The 17,820-nt window shown below is 53.4% G+C and overlaps 1 protein-coding gene across 1 annotated transcript; it reads left to right on the top strand.

Annotated features, from left to right (window-relative positions):
* Positions 1–1,199: 1,199 nt before the first annotated feature.
* GLI1 (GLI family zinc finger 1) lies at positions 1,200–17,404 on the top strand. The gene is made up of 11 exons (XM_063179156.1): positions 1,200–1,296; positions 1,404–1,481; positions 2,003–2,198; positions 3,740–3,890; positions 6,882–6,983; positions 7,062–7,202; positions 8,868–9,017; positions 9,640–9,804; positions 11,112–11,360; positions 13,202–13,481; positions 14,771–17,404. The coding sequence occupies exons 1-11, from the start codon at positions 1,200–1,202 to the stop codon at positions 16,933–16,935; spliced, it is 3,774 nt and encodes a 1,257-aa protein (XP_063035226.1). The 3' UTR covers positions 16,936–17,404.
* Positions 17,405–17,820: the final 416 nt, after the last annotated feature.

The following is a 17,820-nucleotide window of genomic DNA, read 5'->3' as shown; positions in this document are numbered from 1 at the left end:
CCAGTTCATGGAATCCCAGAATTCCAGAATTTGGGCTGGAAGGAACCTTAAAGTCACGTTCTGAGCCCTCACCATAGGCAGGGACATCTTCCACTATCCCAGGTTGCTCTAAGCCCTTGGACACTTCCAGAATTCCAGGGGCGCCTTGTGCCAGGCCATCCCCACCCTCACAGGGAGGAATTTCTTCCAAATATCCCCAAATCTCGCCGATTTTTGTTTAAATCCAGGTCCCAGAAGGAACCTTAATGTCACTTGCCAACTCCTCAGCAGGCAGGGACACCCTCCACTATCCCAGGTTCCTCCAGCCTGGCCTTGGACACTTCCAGGATTCCAGGGGCACCTTGTGCCAGGGCATCCCCACCCTCATGGGGAGGAATTCATCCTCCAAATATCCCCAAATCTCGCAGATTTTTGTTTAAATCCAAGTTCCAAGGGAACCTTAAAGTTGCATTCTGACATCTCACCATAAGCAAGGACACCTTCCACTACCCCAGGTTGCTCCATGCCCCTTCCAACCTGGCCTTGGACACTTCCAGAATTCCAGGGGCACCCTGTGCCACCCTCACAGAGAGGAATTTTTTCCAAATATCCCCAAATCTCGCCGATTTCAGTTCAAATCCAGGTTCCAAAGGAGCCTTAAAGGTCTCGTTTTGACACCTTTCACTACCCCAGGTTGCTCCAAGCCCTGGCCTTGGGCACTTGCAGGACTCCAGGGACAGCCACAGCTTCTGAGGGCACCTTGTTCCAGGGCATCCCTACCCTCACAGGGAGGAATTTCTTCCAAATATCCTCAAATCTCGCCAATTTTAGTTTAAATCCAGTTCCAGAAGGAACCTTAAAGTGACATTCTGACCCCTCACCATAGACAGGGACACCTTGCACTATCCCACGTTGCTCCAAGCCCTGTCCAGCCTGGCCTTGGACACTTCCAGGATTCCAGGGGCACCCTGTGCCAGGGCATGCCCAACCTCACAGAGAGGAATTTCTTCCCAAAATCCCCAAATCTCGCCGATTTTTGTTTAAATCCATTCCCGGCCATGGGGGTCCCGCGTACTCTGGCGCCCCCTGGCGGCCGAACCCAACCTCTCCCTCTCCCCCCCCTCCAGGTCCCGGTGTCGCCCCCAGGTCCCGGTGTCACCCCCCGGGCTTTGCCACCCCCCCCGATGTCCCCCTGAGCCACCTTCTGGCCCTATCGCGACATGTTCGACCCCTCGGGACCCCCGGCCGCCGGCTACAGCGAGCACTGCTGCCTGCACGCCCCGCACGGAGCAGCCCCCGCACCCCCGGGACCACCAGGTGGGTCATGGGGGGGCTTCAGGATCCTCATGGACCCCCCCCCCCAGGTCAGGGGGGCTCCGAGGGTCTCTGTCCCACACCCAGCTCAGCTCTGTTCCCTCCTCCAGGGCTGGATTTCCCCGTGTGCCACCAGCCCGGGCACCGCGGGTATGGGCTGGCACCGGGAGCTGAACACGCCGGGGATGGTGAGTCTGGGGGTTTGGGGGGCTGTGGGCCAGGGGGGGATTCCCTAGAGGGGGTAAACATCTCTGTGTTCCAAATTCAAAGTGAACTGGCGCTCTTGCAGCCTCCTAACGCCAGGTTTGTGTCTTTGGGGTGTCTCCAGCCCCCCAGGATCACACTGAGGGCATTTCCCACCCTCTGCCCCCGGTTTTGGGGCTCCATGGGGCAGGGGGATTCCGCAGAGGGGGTTAAAAATCTCTCAGCTCTGTGTGAACTGGCACACTCGGGGCACCCCTGCATCCTCCAAACACCGAGTTTGTGTCTTTGGGGTGTCTCCAGCCCCTCTGGACCATGCTGAGTGCTGTGCCCCCTGCTCTGACCCTGGTTTTGGGGGGCTGGAGGGGCTAAACATCTCTCTTTTCCAAATCTAAAGCACATTCTGGGCACTCCTGCAGCCTCCAAACACCAGGTTTGTGTCCTTGGGGTGCCTCCAGCCCCCCAGGATCACACTGAGGGCTGTTCCCCCTGCTCTGCCCCCCTCCAGGCTCCCGTTTCTCCACGCCCCGAGGCGCAGGGAAGCTGGGCAAGAAGCGAGCCCTGTCCATCTCCCCCCTGTCCGACTCCAGCATCGACCTGCAGACCGTGATCCGCACCTCGCCCAACTCCCTGGTGGCTTTCATCAACTCCCGCTGCGCCTCCTCCGGCGGCTCCTACGGCCACCTGTCCATCAGCACCATCAGGTGGGCACTGCCCTGGCACCCCTGGCACCCCCTGGAGTGGGAATCCGCAAAATGAAAGGGTTTGGGGAAAGCTGCAAGATGCAGGCATCAGATAGAGCAGAACTGTGAGCAGAGCTAAGCAGCAGCCGTGAGATTGGTCAGCAGGAAAAGTATTTATAAACTGTAGGAAAGCAAAGGTAACTAGAATGATAGGGGAGGCATCCTCTGTTATTCTGTTTATATATATTATATGTATAGGTATAATATATATAATATTTAAATATATTATATATTATATATTATACATTATATATTATATATTATATATTATATATTATATATTATATATTATATATTATATAATATAATATATTATATATTATATATTATATATTATATATTATATATTATATGTTATATATTATATATTATATACTATATATTATATATACTATATATATTTATATTATATATTATATTTATATATTATACTTATATTTATGTATTATGAATATGTATTATATAATATATATTATATATTATATAAAGATAGATATACAATTCTATATATATTTATGTATAGATATTCTAGATATTATATATAAATATAGAATATATATAAATATATAATATAATATAATATATATTGTATATATTCTATATATTCTATATATTCTATATATTATATATATTATATATATAATATATATAATATATTATATGTATTTTATATAGATAGTTTAGTTAGATTAGATAGATGACTGATAGACAGATAAATAAATAAATATATAATTCTATATATATTTATGTATAGATATACTGGATATTATATACACAAAATATACATTACATATATAATACATAAAATATATATATTCTATATTATATATATAATATATAGATAAATATATAATTATATATATGTATAGATATTCTAGATATTATATATATTGCATATACAATATATATATTATATATTATATATATTATATATAAATATATAATTATATCTATATTTATGTATAAATATTCTATCTATATATTATCCTCTACGCATCCACCCTGTGTATTAACGCTTGTCAGAATAACTCCCTAAGCTACAGAAAAGTTTATCTAGCAAGATATCAGGAAAGTTAAAGCTTAATAATGGAGCTCTGTGCGTTGTGTTTTAAGGCTCACAAGCAGGTATTGTGTTGGAAATAAGCAGCATTGTTTTAACCAAAGGTACATTGCTCATGGTGATTGGGCAGAACTGCTGTCAATGTGCTTTTGCTTTGTGTGATTGGTCAAAAAAAGTTATAAAGTGAGTTGTAACATTAAGTTCTTTGTCTGCTGCCTGGAATGTGAGCTGCTGGCATCTTCCCATTGTCATAAGCATGGAATGAGAGGGTTGCTGGAAAATAAAACAGCTCGAGGCGCTTTCAGCAGCAGCCCCGTCCCATTCATAGTTTGTAAATCACCCCCCTTGCCCATTCACACCTTGGGGAGCAGGGTGGGGAAGGGATGATTGGGATTCCAGATCTCCGTTCTTATCTCCTGATGGTGTCACCTGCTCTCCACAGCCCGTCCCTGGGGTACCAGAGCCCACCTGGGCAGCAGAAGGGCCAAGGGCACCTGTACACGACACCCCCAGCCTGCAGCTCCCACGAGGTGCCCACACGTGGGGGGCTGCTGCAGCACCCACCTGCTCGAGGGGCACTGAAACACTGCCAGGTATGGGGGAAAATGTGAGATAAACCCTAAAACACTGCCAGGTATGGGGGAAAATGTGAGATAAACCCTAAAACACTGCCAGGTATGGGGGGAAATGTGAGATAAAACCTAAAACACTGCCAGGTATGGGGGAAAATGTTAGAGAAGCCCTAAAACACTGCCAGGTATGGGGGAAAATGTGAGAGAAACCCTAAAACACTGCCAGGTATGGGGGGAAATGTGAGAGAAGCCCTAAAACACTGCCAGGTATGGGGGAAAATGTGATAAACCCTAAAACACTGCCAGGTATGGGGGGAAATGTGAGAGAAACCCTAAACACTGCCAGGTATGGGGGGAAATGTGATAAACCCTAAAACACTGCCAGGTATGGGGGGATCTGTGAGATAAACCCTAAAACATTGCCAGGTATGGGGGAAAATGTGAGAGAAACCCTAAAACACTGCCAGGTATGGGGGAAAATGTGAGAGAAGCCCTAAAACACTGCCAGGTATGGGGGGAAATGTGAGATAAACCCTAAAACACTGCCAGTTATGGGGGAAAATGTGAGATAAACCCTAAAACACTGCCAGGTATGGGGGAAAATGTGAGATAAACCCTAAAACACTGCCAGGTATGGGGGGAAATGTGAGATAAACCCTAAAACACTGCCAGGTATGGGGGAAAATGTGATAAACCCTAAACACTGCCAGGTATAGGGGAAAATGTGAGATAAACCCTAAAACACTGCCAGGTATGGGGGAAAATGTGATATAAACCCTAAAACACTGCCAGGTATGGGGGAAAATGTGAGATAAACCCTAAAACACTGCCAGGTATGGGGGAAAATGTGATATAAACCCTAAAACACTGCCAGGTATGGGGGAAAATGTGATAAACCCTAAAACACTGCCAGGTATGGGGGATTTGTGAAATGGGGCACAGAAACACTGCCAGGTATGGGGGGAAAATGTGAGAGAATCCCTAAAACACTGCGAGGTATGGGGGAAAATGTGAGATAAACCCTAAAACACTGCCAGGTATGGGGGAAAATGTGATAAACCCTAAAACACTGCCAGGTATGGGGGATTTGTGAAATGGGGCACAGAAACACTGCCAGGTATGGGGGGAAAATGTGAGAGAAGCCCTAAAACACTGCCAGGTATGGGGGATCTGTGAGAGGGACCCCAAACACTGCCAGGTATGGGGGAAAATGTGAGATAAACCCTAAAACACTGCCAGGGATGGGGGATCTGTGGGAGAGGAACCCTAAAACACTGCCAGGTATGGGGGATCTGTGAGAGAAACCCTAAAACACTGCCAGGTATGGGGGGAAATGTGATAAACCCTAAAACACTGCCAGGGATGGGGGATTTGTGAAATGGGGCACAGAAACAGTTCCAGGTGTGGGGGAAATGTGAGAGAGGGGATCCCTGTGTGCAGGGTTCCATTTAATTTGGGATCCTTGTGAGTGGGGTTCCATGTGAAAGGGGATTGAAAGGGGATCCCTGTGAGAGGGATCCCTGTAATTTGGGGTTCCATGTAACTGGGGATCCCTGTGATTGGGGTGCCATGTAACTGGGGATCCCTGTGATTGGGGTGCCATGCAATTGAGGATCTCTGTGAGTGGGGTTCCATGGAATTGGGGTTCCATGGAATTGGGGATCTGTATGAGTGGGGTCTCATGTGAAAAGGGGATCCCTGTGAATGGGGGTCTCTGTGAGTGAGTTTCCATGTGAAAGGGTTTCCATGAAATTGGGGTTCCATGTAAGTGGGGATCTGTGAGTGGGGCTCCATGTGAAAGGGGATCCCTTTAATTGGGGTTCCATGTAATTGGGGATCCCTGTAAGAGGGGGGTCTCTGTGAGTGGGGTTCCATGGAATTGAGGATCTGGGTGAGTGGGATTCCATGTGAAAGGGGATTGAAAGGGAATCCCTGAGTGGGGATCCATGTGAATGGGGTTCCATGTATGTGGGGATCCCTGTGAGTGGGGTTCCATGTAATTGGGGATCCCTGTGAATGGGGTTCCATGTGAGTTGGGGATCTGTGAGTGGGACCCATGTGAAAAGGTGATCCCTGTGAGTGGGGCTCCATGTAATTGGGGATCCCCGTGACTAGGGTTCCATGTGATTGGGATTCCATGTGAAAAGAGGTCCCTGAGAGTAGGGTTCCATGTAATTGGGGATCCCTGTAAGTGGGGTTCCATGTAATTGGGGATCCCTGTGAGTGGGGGTCTCTGTGAGTGGGGTTCCATGGAATTGGGGTTCCATGGAATTGAGGATCCCTGTGGTTGGGGTTCCATGTGAAAGGGGATCTCTGTGAGTGGGGTTCCATGGAATTGGGGATCCCCATGAGTAGGGTTCCATGTGAGTGGGATCCCTATGATTTGGGTTCCATGTGAGTGGGATCCCTGTGATTTGGGTTCCATGTGAGAGGGATCCCTGTGATTTGGGTTCGTTCCATGTGAGTGGGATCCCTGTGATTTGGGTTCCATGTAATTTGGGATCCCTGTGATTTGGGTTCCATGTGAGTGGGATCCCTGTGATTTGGGTTCCATGTAATTTGGGATCCCTGTGATTTGGGTTCCATGTGAGTGGGATCCCTGTGATTTGGGTTCCATGTGAGTGGGATCCCTGTGATTTGGGTTCCATGTAATTTGGGATCCCTGTGATTTGGGTTCCATGTGAGTGGGATCCCTGTGATTTGGGTTCCGTGTAATTTGGGATCCCTGTGATTTGGGTTCTGTGTAATTTGGGATCCCTGTGATTTGGGTTCCATGTGAGAGGGAGCCCTGTGATTTGGGTTCCATGTGAGAGGGAGCCCTGTGATTTGGGTTCCGTGTAATTTGGGATCCCTGTGATTGTGGTTCCATGTAAGTGGGGTTCCATGTGAGTGGGATCCCTGTGATTTGGGTTCCATGTAAGTGAGCTGCACCCACGTGAGCCGTGCATCCTTGTCATTCCTGTTCCCGTGCCCATCTCCTCCTGACTCCCTCCCTCTTCCCTGCCCTGGCAGCAGCTGAAGCTGGAGTGGAGCCTGAGCAGCCCCCTGAGTGCCAAATTCCCAGAGGAGCGATCTGAGGGTGACATCTCCAGCCCAGCATCCACAGGCACCCAGGTACACCCCTGCCCATCAGATCCCCCCAAACTCCCGTGGGGTCACACCTGGGAGCGCTCACCTGCCCGTGCCCCCCAGGACCCCTTGCTGGGCATGCTGGATGTCCGGGAGGAGCTGGAGAAGGAGGATGGCAAAGCCGAGTGTGAGGCTGTGTATGAGACCAACTGCTACTGGGACGGCTGTGCCAAGGAGTTCGACACGCAGGAGCAGCTGGTGCACGTGAGTCAGGGGCTGCCAAGGTGTTGCCACCCCAAAATCTGCCCTCAGGCTGCCGGGCAGCATCCCCTGGATCAGCCTGTGATTCCTGCTCCCAGGTCCCAGCCACCCCTGGGGACTCACCATGGTGCTGGAGTTCCCTCCTGGTTCTCCTCAGTTCTCCTCAGCCACTGGTGCTTCCAGATCCCTCCTTTGCTGCAGCTTTGCTTCCTCCAACTCTCCCACATCCCCTGACCATCCTTTGGACCACTTGGACCCCTCTTGGTCCTCCCAGAGTATCCCTCAAACATCCCCTGCATTCTCTGCCTCCTCCAAACACCACCTGGCCTGTTCTCCCCCAAACTCTGGTGTCTGCACCTGCCATCCCAGTCCCTCAGTGTCCATTTCTCCCATCCCAGTCCCTCAGTGTCCCTTTCTCCCATCCCAGTCCCTCAGTGTCCCTTTCTCCCATCCCAGTCCCTCAGTGTCCTTATCTCCCATCCCAGTCTGTCCATGTCCCTTTCTCCCACGCCATTCCTCTCTCAATCCCTCAGTGTTCCTTTCTCCCATCCCAGTCTTTCCTGTATCTCTCTCTCCCATCCCAATCCCTCCATCTCCCTTTTCCCATCCCAGTCTCTCCTGTATCCCTTTTCCCCATCCCAGTCTGTCCATCCCCTTTCTCCCATCCCAGTCTCTCCTCTGTCCCTTTCTCCCTCCCCAGTCTTTCCTGTATCTCTTTCTCCTCTCCCAATCCCTCCATATCCCTTTTTCCCATCCCAATCTCTCCTGTATCCCTTTCTTCTATCCCTATCCCAGTTTCTCCTCTGTCCCTTTCTCCCACCCCATTCCTCTCCCAATCTCTCCTGTATCCCTTTTCCCATCCCAGTCTGTCCATCCCCTTTCTCCCACCCCGTTCCTCTCTAAATCCCTCCAATCCCTTTCTCCCACCCCAGTCTTTCCTGTATCTCTTTCTCCTCTCCCAATCCCCCCATCCCCTTTCTCCCATGCCAGTCTATCAATGTCCCTTTCTCCCATCCCAGTCTCTCCTGTATCCCCTTCTCCCATCTCAGTCTGCCCATGTCCCTTTCTCCCATCCCAGTTTGTGCCTGTCCCTCTCTCCCATCCCAGTCTCTCCTGTATCCCTTTCTCCTATCCCTATCCCAGTTTCTCCTCTGTCCCTTTCTCCCACCCCATTCCTCTCTCAATCCCTCCAACCCCCTTCTCCCACCGGATTCTTCCCTGTATCTTTCTCCCATCCCAGTCTGTCCATGTCCCTTTCCCATCCCAGTCTCTCCCGGATCCCTTTCTCCCATCCCAATCCCTCCAACCCCTTTCTCCCATCCCCGTTTGTGCATGTCCCTTTCTCCTATCCCAGTCTTTCCTGTATCTCTTTCTCCTCTCCCAATCCCTCCATCTCCCTTTTCCCATCCCAGTCTCTCCTGGATCCCTTTCTCCCATCCCAGTTTATCCTGTATTCCTTTCTCCTACCCCACTCTTCTCCCAATCCCTTCATCCCCTTTCTCCCATCCCAGTCTGTCCATGTCCCTTTCCCATCCCAGTCTCTCCTGGATCCCTTTCTCCCATCCCAGTCTCTCCTGTTTCCCTTTTGCCCATCCCCTTTCCCTCCTTCATCCCCCATCCCTTGTCCCCCTCCCCAGTGCCCCCAGTGACGCTGCCCTCCCTCCCCAGCACATCAACAACGAGCACATCCACGGCGAGAAGAAGGAGTTCGTGTGCCACTGGGCGGCGTGCTCGCGGGAGCAGAGGCCCTTCAAGGCTCAGTACATGCTGGTGGTGCACATGAGGCGCCACACGGGAGAGAAACCTCACAAGTGCACGGTGAGAGGCCAAAAAACTGCCCCCAAAATCCTGCCCGGGCTGGGGGAGTGAGGGGTGTCTCAGTTTGGGAAGAGAGGTGTGTGCTAAAGAAGGCAGGAGCGTTCCCTGAAATGGAAAGTGGAAACCCTCTCCCTCCAAATTATTATAAATTTGAAATTAAGGGGCTCTCAGGCAAAAAAAATATGGGAGCAGGAATAACAGTTTGTCTTGGTTTGAAAGTCAGGTGTCTGGTAAAGAGAGCAGGAGCCTCCCCTGAAATGGAAAATATAAACCCCCTCCCTCCAAATTATTAAAAATTTTTAATTAAGGGGCTTTCAGGCAAAAAATATGGGAGCTGAAGCCTGGGTGGCAGAAGGTGGGTATAGGTGTGGTGCTCATGGAATCCTGGAATGTTTTGGGCTAGAGGCACCTTAAAGTTCATCCCATCCCACCTTCCACTACCCCAGTCTGGGGACCCTCTGAGGGGCTGCCATGGGACAGAAGGAGGTGGCACAACCCCAGGGTGAAGGTGCGAGGGTGGCAGGTGTGTTGGGAGGCGAGATGTGTCACATGTGGGACGTGTCACCACGCGCTCCCAGTGCTGGTGACAGCGTGTGACACGGCCCGCCCTGCTCTGCTGCAGTTCGAGGGCTGCAACAAGGCCTATTCCCGCCTGGAGAACCTCAAGACCCACCTGCGCTCGCACACGGGGGAGAAACCCTACGTGTGTGAGCACGAGGGGTGCAACAAAGCCTTCTCCAACGCCTCCGACCGCGCCAAGCACCAGAACCGCACCCACTCCAACGAGGTACGGCCCCGCCGTGTGCTCCTGGGTCACTGCTGCCCTCTGAGAGCTCCTCACAGCCCTGGGCATCGCCCCAACTCCCTCTTTTCCTACTTTAAATGTCTCCTTAACTACCTGGAATCCCTTTATCCTGCTCACTCCTTCCTCTGCCATCTGGAGCTCACCCCAGCACCCACCGTGTGCCCTCCATGGGGACTCACCTGCTTTGATGCCACCCTCAGCTCTCTGCTGAGGTACGGCCCCAGCGTGTGCTCCTGGGTCACTGCTGCCCTCTGAGAGCCCCTCACAGCCCTGGGCATCGCCCCAACTCCCTCTTTTCCTGCTTTACATGTCTCCTTCATCACGAGCGTTCCTCCCTTTACCCCTTTTCTTCCTCTGCCATCCTGAGCCCACCATGCGCCCTCCAAGGTGGCTCAACCACTTTGATGCCAACCCCAGCTCTCTGCAGAGGTACGGCCCCAGTGTGTGCTCCTGGATCATTGCTGCCCTCTGAGAGCCCCTCACAGCTCTGGGCATTGCCCCAACTCCCTCTTTTCCTGCTTTGAACATCTCCTTCATCACCCTGGAGTCCCTTTTTCCTGCTCACTCCTTCCTCTGCCATTCGGAGCTCACCCCAGTGCCCACTGTGTGCCCTCCATGGGGACTCAACCACTTTGATGCCACCCTCAGCTCTCTGCTGAGGGTGCCAAGGGGAGTTTGTTTTTGGGGAGGGGCCTCCTTCATCACCAGCATTCCCCCTGGCATCCCTTTACCCCACTCCTGGGGAGTTCCCTCTTTCCTCTGCCATCCTGAGCTCACCAAGGTGGCTCACCCGCTTTGATGCCACCCTCAGCTCTCTCCAGAGGATGACAAGGGGAGTTTAGCTTATTTTTGGGGAGGGGGCTGCAGTTGGAGCTGTCTCCCTCCCTCCTCCATGCCTATTGAATCCCCCTGGGATCCCTTTACCCCACTCCTGGGCAGTTCTCTCCTTCCTCTGCCATCCTGAGCCCACCGTGCGCCCTCCATGGGGACTCACCCGCTTTGATGCCACCCTCAGCTCTCTGCAGGGGGTGGCAAGGGGGGTTTATTTTTGAGGAGGGGGCTGCAGTTGAAGCTGTCTCCCTCCCTCCTCCATGCCTATCAGGTCCCCCTGGCATCCCTTTACCCCACTCCTGGGCAGTTCCTCCTTCCTGAGCTCATCCCAGTGCCCACCGTGCGCCCTCCGTAGGGCTTTGATGCCACCCTCAGCTCTCTGCAGAGAGTGCCAAGGGAGGTTTATTTTTGGGTTGGGGGCTGCAGTTGGAGCTTTCTCCCCCCCCCTCTCCATGCAGAAGCCCTACGTGTGCAAGATTCCCGGCTGCACCAAGCGCTACACCGACCCCAGCTCCCTGCGCAAACACGTCAAGACCGTGCACGGCCCCGACGCCCACGTCACCAAAAAGCACCGGGGGGACGTGGGGCCGGGCCGGGCACTGCCCACCCCCGGTGCCCCCCCAGACATGAAGCAGGAGAAGGAGGCAAACGGCCCCAGCGAGGCTCGGAAGGACGATGGGAAACTCCTGGTGCCCGAGCTGGCCTTGGTGAGTGAGGAGCTGCGGGGTGATGGAGGATGGAGGGAGGGTTTGGTGGTGGGGGACAGGAAAAACCAGCCCAAAAGTGTTCCTGGGGAGGCTTAGATATTGGGATATCTAATATTAGGATATCTAATATTAGGATACTAGATACTGGATAATAGGGAAAATTTCTTTGTTGTCAGGCACTGGAATGGGCTGCCCTATGGAATCACCGTCCCTTTTCGGTGAAGTGTCCTAAAAACTCTGGGATGTGGCACTTGGGGACGTGGTTTAGTGGTGAGCATGGCAGCATTGGGTTAATAGTTGGAGTCAGTGATCTCGGAGGCTTTTCCAACCTTCATGATGATTCCAAGTGTGTCCAAGTGTGTCCTAACCCAACATGGCAGCGTGTGGTGGTGTTTGCAGGGGTGCCAGGATGAGGGAAGAGATGAGAATCTTGACTCCATGTTCCAGAAGGCTGATTTATTATTTTATGATATATATTGTAATAAAAGAAAATTATCTATTAAAACTTACTAAAGAACAGAAGAAAGCATTTCATCAGAAGGCTTGAAAGGAATAGAAATGAATGATAATAAAATCTTGTGACTGATCAGACAGTCCGAGACAGCTCACTGTGATTGGCCATTAATTAAAAACCACATGAGGCCAATCACAGATGCACCCGTTGCATTCCACAGCAGCAGATAATCAATGTTTACATTTCATTTCTGAGGCCTCTCAGCTTCTCAGGAGGAAAAATCCTAACAAAATTTTTCATTAAATGTGTCTGTGACATTAGTGTTGGGTTTAGTTGGATTCAGTGATCTCAGAGGCTTTTCAAACCTTCATGGTGATTCCAAGTGTGTCTTGGTGTTGGGATCCTCAGCTTATCAGAGTGACCCCAAGAAAAGTTCCTAAGTCTCTTTTTCCAGCCCGGCGCTTGAAGAAGGAGTCAGAGCTCTTCATTTCTCGGTCTCAAGGTTGTTTATTGCGTCTTATCTATAAAAAATTTTCTCCTGCCCTGCTGAGGTCCATCCAGCAGGACAGCTCCAGGCACTCTGCCTGCCCCCAGGGCAGTGTTATCTCTTTATACTAACAACTACGTGTACAATTTATTTACAATTACTTCCCAATACCTATCACCTATGTTAGACAGTGAGCTTCTACTCTAAACCAATCCCAAAGTGCCACCATCACAGTAGGAGATGGAGACCAAGAAGGAGAAGGAGAAGAAAGACAGGACACAACCACATTCTTCCGTCTTACCTCCTGAACCCCCATTCTAAATCCCCAAAATTCTACATTTTCACCCAGTGATTAATTCACTATCATTCTACTCAAACTCTTGTGGCTTGTAACTCCTCACACAAAGTTGGAATTGTTTCCAGCCCTTGGGGTGGTGTTAGTTTTTTGTACCAAAAACTATGTGTACAATATTTACAATAACTTCCCAATACCTATCACCTATGTTAGACAGTGAGCTTCTATTCTAAACCAACCCAAAAGTGCCAGCATCACTGCAGAAGATGGAGGCCAAGAAGAAGAAGAAGGAGAAAGGTTGGACACGCCCAGTTCCCTCCATCTTGCCTCCTGAACCCCCATACCAAAAACCCCAAAATCTACTTTTTCCACCCCGTGATAACTTCACTATGATTCTACCTAAACTGTTGTGGCTTGCTGATCTTCATCTAAGGTTGGTAACTTGCTCCATGGGTCATAATCAAACCCACAGGTGTTTTGGGCTCTGTGCCAGGGTTTCTGAGCCCCCTGGCAGGGGTCTTGGCCATCCCGGACAGCCAGAGGGATGTTCTGGGTTCCCACATCCTGGGTGTTTGACCCCCTTGCCATGCTCTGGTTCTCCCCAGAAGCCCCAGCCCAGCCCAGGCGGGCAATCCTCGTGCAGCAGCGACCACTCACCCCTGGGCAGCACCACCAACAACGACAGCGGCGTGGAGATGGCCGGGAACGCCGGCGGCAGCTACGAGGACCTGTCCACGCTGGAGGACATGGTGCCCGGGGAGCCCATGGGCACCTCGGGCCTCATGGCCCTGCACAAACTGGAGAACCTTCGCATCGACAAGCTGAAGCAGCTGAGGAAACCGGCGGCTTCCAAGGGGCTGAGCCTGCCCCCCATCCCTGGAGCCGGTGAGATTGGGGCGCCTCTCCCCCGGGGATGTGGGGCTGGCCCGTGGGAGGGCTGTGAAGATGCCTGGGTGGCAGCCAGAGGTTGCCACAGCTTGCTGGTGTTAGAATGTCTTGGCTTGGAAAGACAGGTGCCTGCTAAGGAAGGCAGGAGCCTCCCCTGAAATGGAGAATGTAAACCCTCCCCACCCCTCTGAATTGTTATAAATTTTAAATTAAGGGGCTCTCAGGCAAAAATATTGGAGCAGGAAATGACAGTTCTTTAATAGGGAAGAAAATAAAAGGATAAAATAAACAATGTAGTAACTAAAAACAACACTGACAGAGTCAGAACCCAACCTGGCACCCTGTGGGTCGGGGTGTTGGCAGCAGTCCCATTGGAATTGTGGCTCAGCCCTCCTGCAGTGTCAGGGGTGGTTCTGCTGGAGCAGGGATCCTGTAGAGAAGGATTTATTCTTCCTCTGAAGATCCAGTGGAAGAAGAGGCAGCTGCTGTTCCTCTGGGGAATCCAGTGGAGAAACCATGCTGGTGTCTCAAAAACCTCTGGATTATATCTGGGTAGGAATGTTTGAAACCTCAGATTATATCCAGGTAGGAATGTTAGAAATCTCAGATTGTATCCAGGTACGAATGTTTGAAACCTCGGATTGTATCCAGGTACGAATGTTTGAAACCTCGGATTGTATCCAGGTAGGAATGTTAGAAATCTCAGATTGTATCCAGGTAGGAATGTTTGAAATCTCAGATTGTATCCAGGTAGGAATGTTTGAAACCTCAGATTGTATCCAGGTAGGAATGTTAAAGATAATAATGAAAAACTCATGACTCTTTCCAGAGCCTCAACACAGCTCAGCCCTGGTTGGCTGATAAGTCAAAACAATTTACGTGAAACCACATAAATTTCATGGCTTATGAAATGAACCAGTGAAACAATTATTGATAATTGTTGATTAACAATGCCCAAACACATCCCAAAGCAGCAAAACACAGGAGAAGCAAATCAGAAAATTATTGTTTCCCTTTTTCTCTGAGCCTTCTCAGCTTCCCAGGAGAAGAATCGTGGGCAAAGAGAATTTTTCAGAAAACATGACCGTGACAGAGAATTTTTTAGAAAACATGACCGTGACAGAAAATTTTTCAGAAAACATGAGCATGACAGAGAATTTTTCAGAAAACATGAGTGTGACGGAAAATTTTTTAGAAAACATGCCCGTGACAGAAAATTTTTCAGAAAACATGACTGTGACAGAGAGTTTTTCAGAAAACATGACTGTGACACTTCTCTCCCGCAGGCTTGCCCGGGGAGGTGCCACCGCCGGCCTCCCACCGCCGCATCGCCGAGCTGTCGGCGGCCGAGCTGGGCCTGGCGGCGCCAGGCGAGCGCCGCAGCAGCGGCACCAGCACCGTCAGCTCGGCCTACACCGTCAGCCGCCGCTCCTCGCTGGTGTCCCCGTACCTGTGCCCGGGCGGTGACGCCGCGGCCGTGCCCGTGCCCGCTGACGGTTACGGTGCCGCCTCTCCGGATGAGCCGCGGCGCTCCGGTGATGCCGGGGGGCTGCCGGGGGTGGGCGACCTCAGCCCGGCGCAGCGTTACCGCCTCAAGGCCAAGTACGCGGCGGCCACGGGCGGCCCCCCGCCCACCCCGCTGCCCAGCGTGGAGCAGGTGGCACCAGGTGGGCACGGTGGCACGCCCGGGGGTTACCCCGCGCACGCCGGGCCTCGCTGCATCGCCAACGGCTTGGTGAGGAGGAACAGCTCCAATGAGAACCCCGGCTACCCAGGCAGCGTGCCCGCTCAGCTGGTGCCCCGACACGGCGTGCGACGGGCGAGTGACCCTGCCCGGACGGTGGGCAAGCCTCCGGCCGTGCCCAGGGTGCAGAGGTTTAAGAGTGTGGGCAATGTGAGCGTGCCAGGCGCGGGCAGGACGGTGCTGCAGCCCTTGGGTGGGTCTGAAGCCAACCTGCAGAGCCACGGCTTCTCCCCACGCCCCCCCAGCATCACTGAGAACGTCTTCATGGAGAGCTTGGGGGGCCCTGGCCCCGAATCCGGCCTGCTGGACATGGAGCAGTACCTGGGTTATCCTGAGGAAAGCTTCCCGTGCCAGGGCACCGGCGTGGAGCTCCAGGGTGGCATCTACGGCGCTCACCGGACCATGGTGGGGACACATGGGGACATGGAGGAGGCGCTGCTGCAGCAGCCTGAGTTCTCCCTCCCGCCGTGCCAGATGAACCAGCGCTTCCCCAGTTTGCCTGCTGGGAATGGGGCTGTGCCAGAGCCCTGGGATGGACCCACCCAGGGCACGCTGGGCATGAGCTCCAGGCAAGGTGTGGGTGCTCCCGCCATGTCTGGGCCGCACTGTCCCCATCAAAACATCGAGTACCCCCACCCCGGCGCCTGTGGGCAGCATCCCAAACTGGTGAGCTCATGCCAGGACCAAGAATTTTCAGGGGGGCATCGTTTTAACCGGCTCCAGATCAAATCCGAGCAGCGATACCCAGCACCGAGCCCGGCGCTGGCTCCCTGCCCCAGCACCAAGCTGGCCGGGCCCTCAGCCTCCCCCGCCGCCTTTGGGCACAGCATGGACATGGGGCACGGTGGGTACCCCCCTGTGGGACCCACGCAAGGTGGGTACATGGGCATGGCCAGCCCGGGTGCCCGCCGAGCCCAGACCCCCACCCTGCAGAGCAAAGAGGTGATGGTCAGGAACTACGTGGAGGCGCAGCAGGCGCTGATGTGGGGGGAGCAGCCGCCCCCCTGCAAGGGCAGCGTGGCTGGCGTGGGGCTGGGCAGCGAGCCCGGGCAGTGCCAGGCCGTGCCAGCCCCGCCGCCGTACCTCAGCCCCAGGCACTGCAGCTACCAACCCAAAGGGGATCACCTGCAGAGCCTGGCAGAGCCCCAGCACCTCCTGAGCCCGCCCTGCTTCAACCCCGAGATGATCCCACACCCTCCAGCTGGCCCCAAACCACCGGCTCACCAACCTGCCCTGAGCTACCCGAACAGCCTGGCACAGCCTGGGCATGCCTACGACGGGGTGGACACCGGTGCCCGGCGCCTGCCACGCTTGCCCCCGGCCCGCCCCATGCCCGAGGGAGCCGGGACCCTCCCCCTGTACTACCCAGGGCAGGGGGGCAAAGGCGGGCACAAGCTGCTGGGGCAGGGGGCAGCGAGCTGCGGGCACTACGGCCCCGAGGGGCTCAAGGGCACCTCCTGTTACTACCTGGACTCTGGGGAGCAGGTGGCCAACAGCCTGGACTCGCTGGACCTGGAGAACACGCACCTTGACTTTGCTGCCATTGTGGAGGACGTGGAGACCCCCCCGGTGCTGCCCGGACCCCCCAGCCCGGCCGGGGGGCTCCTGGTGCCCTCGCATGGGGGTGCCAACATGGCAGTGGGGGACATGAGCTCCATGCTGAGCACGCTGGCAGGGGAGAGCCACTTCCTCAACTCGCTGTCCTAACGGGGGGCACCCGCCCTCAGCTGGGGCCAGGGCTGGGGGTCCTTCTCACAGCCACGTTTGTGCCTGGGGGGGAAGCGGGGACCACCCCCCCCTTGGAGTCACCCTGGTTGAGGAGGGGTCCAGGACACAGCCCCGACCCTCCAGGTGACCTCCGGAGTGGGGAACTGGTTTGACTGGGCCCTTACTGGGGTGAGCCCCCCTCCCCTCCTCACCCACGCAGCCTTAACGCCGAAACCAAAGAGCCCCCGCCCCATGGGCTGTCCCAGCGCTCCCAGTGCCCCCCGCCCCAAATCCCAGTCTGGCAGGACTGCAAGCGCCCCCAGCCCCGCTCCAGGGGTGTTACTCCCCAAAGGTGGGGCGGGGGGGTGCCTGTACATTGTGTTCATACCTGTCTGTCTGTCTGTCCGTCCCCCTGAACCCCCTTTCTGTGCAAGCACCAGCAGTGCCACCCCCTCCCCGCATTAAACCCTTTCTCAGGGGACTGTGACTGTGTGTTTGTCACCTGTGCCAGGTGTTTGTCACCTGTGCCAGGTGTTTGTCACCCCTGCCAGGTGTTCGTCACCTGTGCCAGGTGTTTGTCACCCCTGCCGGGTGTTTGTCACCCCTGCCAGGTGTTTGTCACCTGTGCCAAGTGTTTGTCACCCCTGCCAGGTGTTTGTCACCCCTGCCAGGTGTTTGTCACCTGTGCCAGGTGTTTGTCACCTCTGCCGGGTGTTTGTCACTTCTGCCAGGTGTTTGTCACCTGTGCCAGGGGTTTGTCACCTCTGCCGGGTGTTTGTCACCCCTGCCAGGTGTTTGTCACCTCTGCCAGGTGTTTGTCACCCCTGCCAGGTGCTCCCTGATCCCGTCCTTGGTCCCCTGTGACCAAAACCGCCCCGCAGCAGC

Source organism: Melospiza melodia, chromosome 31 (assembly GCF_035770615.1).
Source record: "Melospiza melodia melodia isolate bMelMel2 chromosome 31, bMelMel2.pri, whole genome shotgun sequence".
Lineage (NCBI taxonomy): Eukaryota > Metazoa > Chordata > Aves > Passeriformes > Passerellidae > Melospiza > Melospiza melodia.
This window is presented reverse-complemented; position numbering and strand designations above follow the sequence as displayed.

Excerpts from the sequence above, each read along its gene's own strand:
- GLI1 (XM_063179156.1), top strand. The coding sequence starts at position 1,200 with ATGTTCGACCCCTCGGGACCCCCGGCCGCCGGCTACAGCGAGCACTGC. Across the intron at positions 1,297-1,403 it reads CGCACCCCCGGGACCACCAG|GGCTGGATTTCCCCGTGTGC; the intron begins GTGGGTCATGGG and ends TCCCTCCTCCAG. Across the intron at positions 1,482-2,002 it reads AGCTGAACACGCCGGGGATG|GCTCCCGTTTCTCCACGCCC; the intron begins GTGAGTCTGGGG and ends GCCCCCCTCCAG.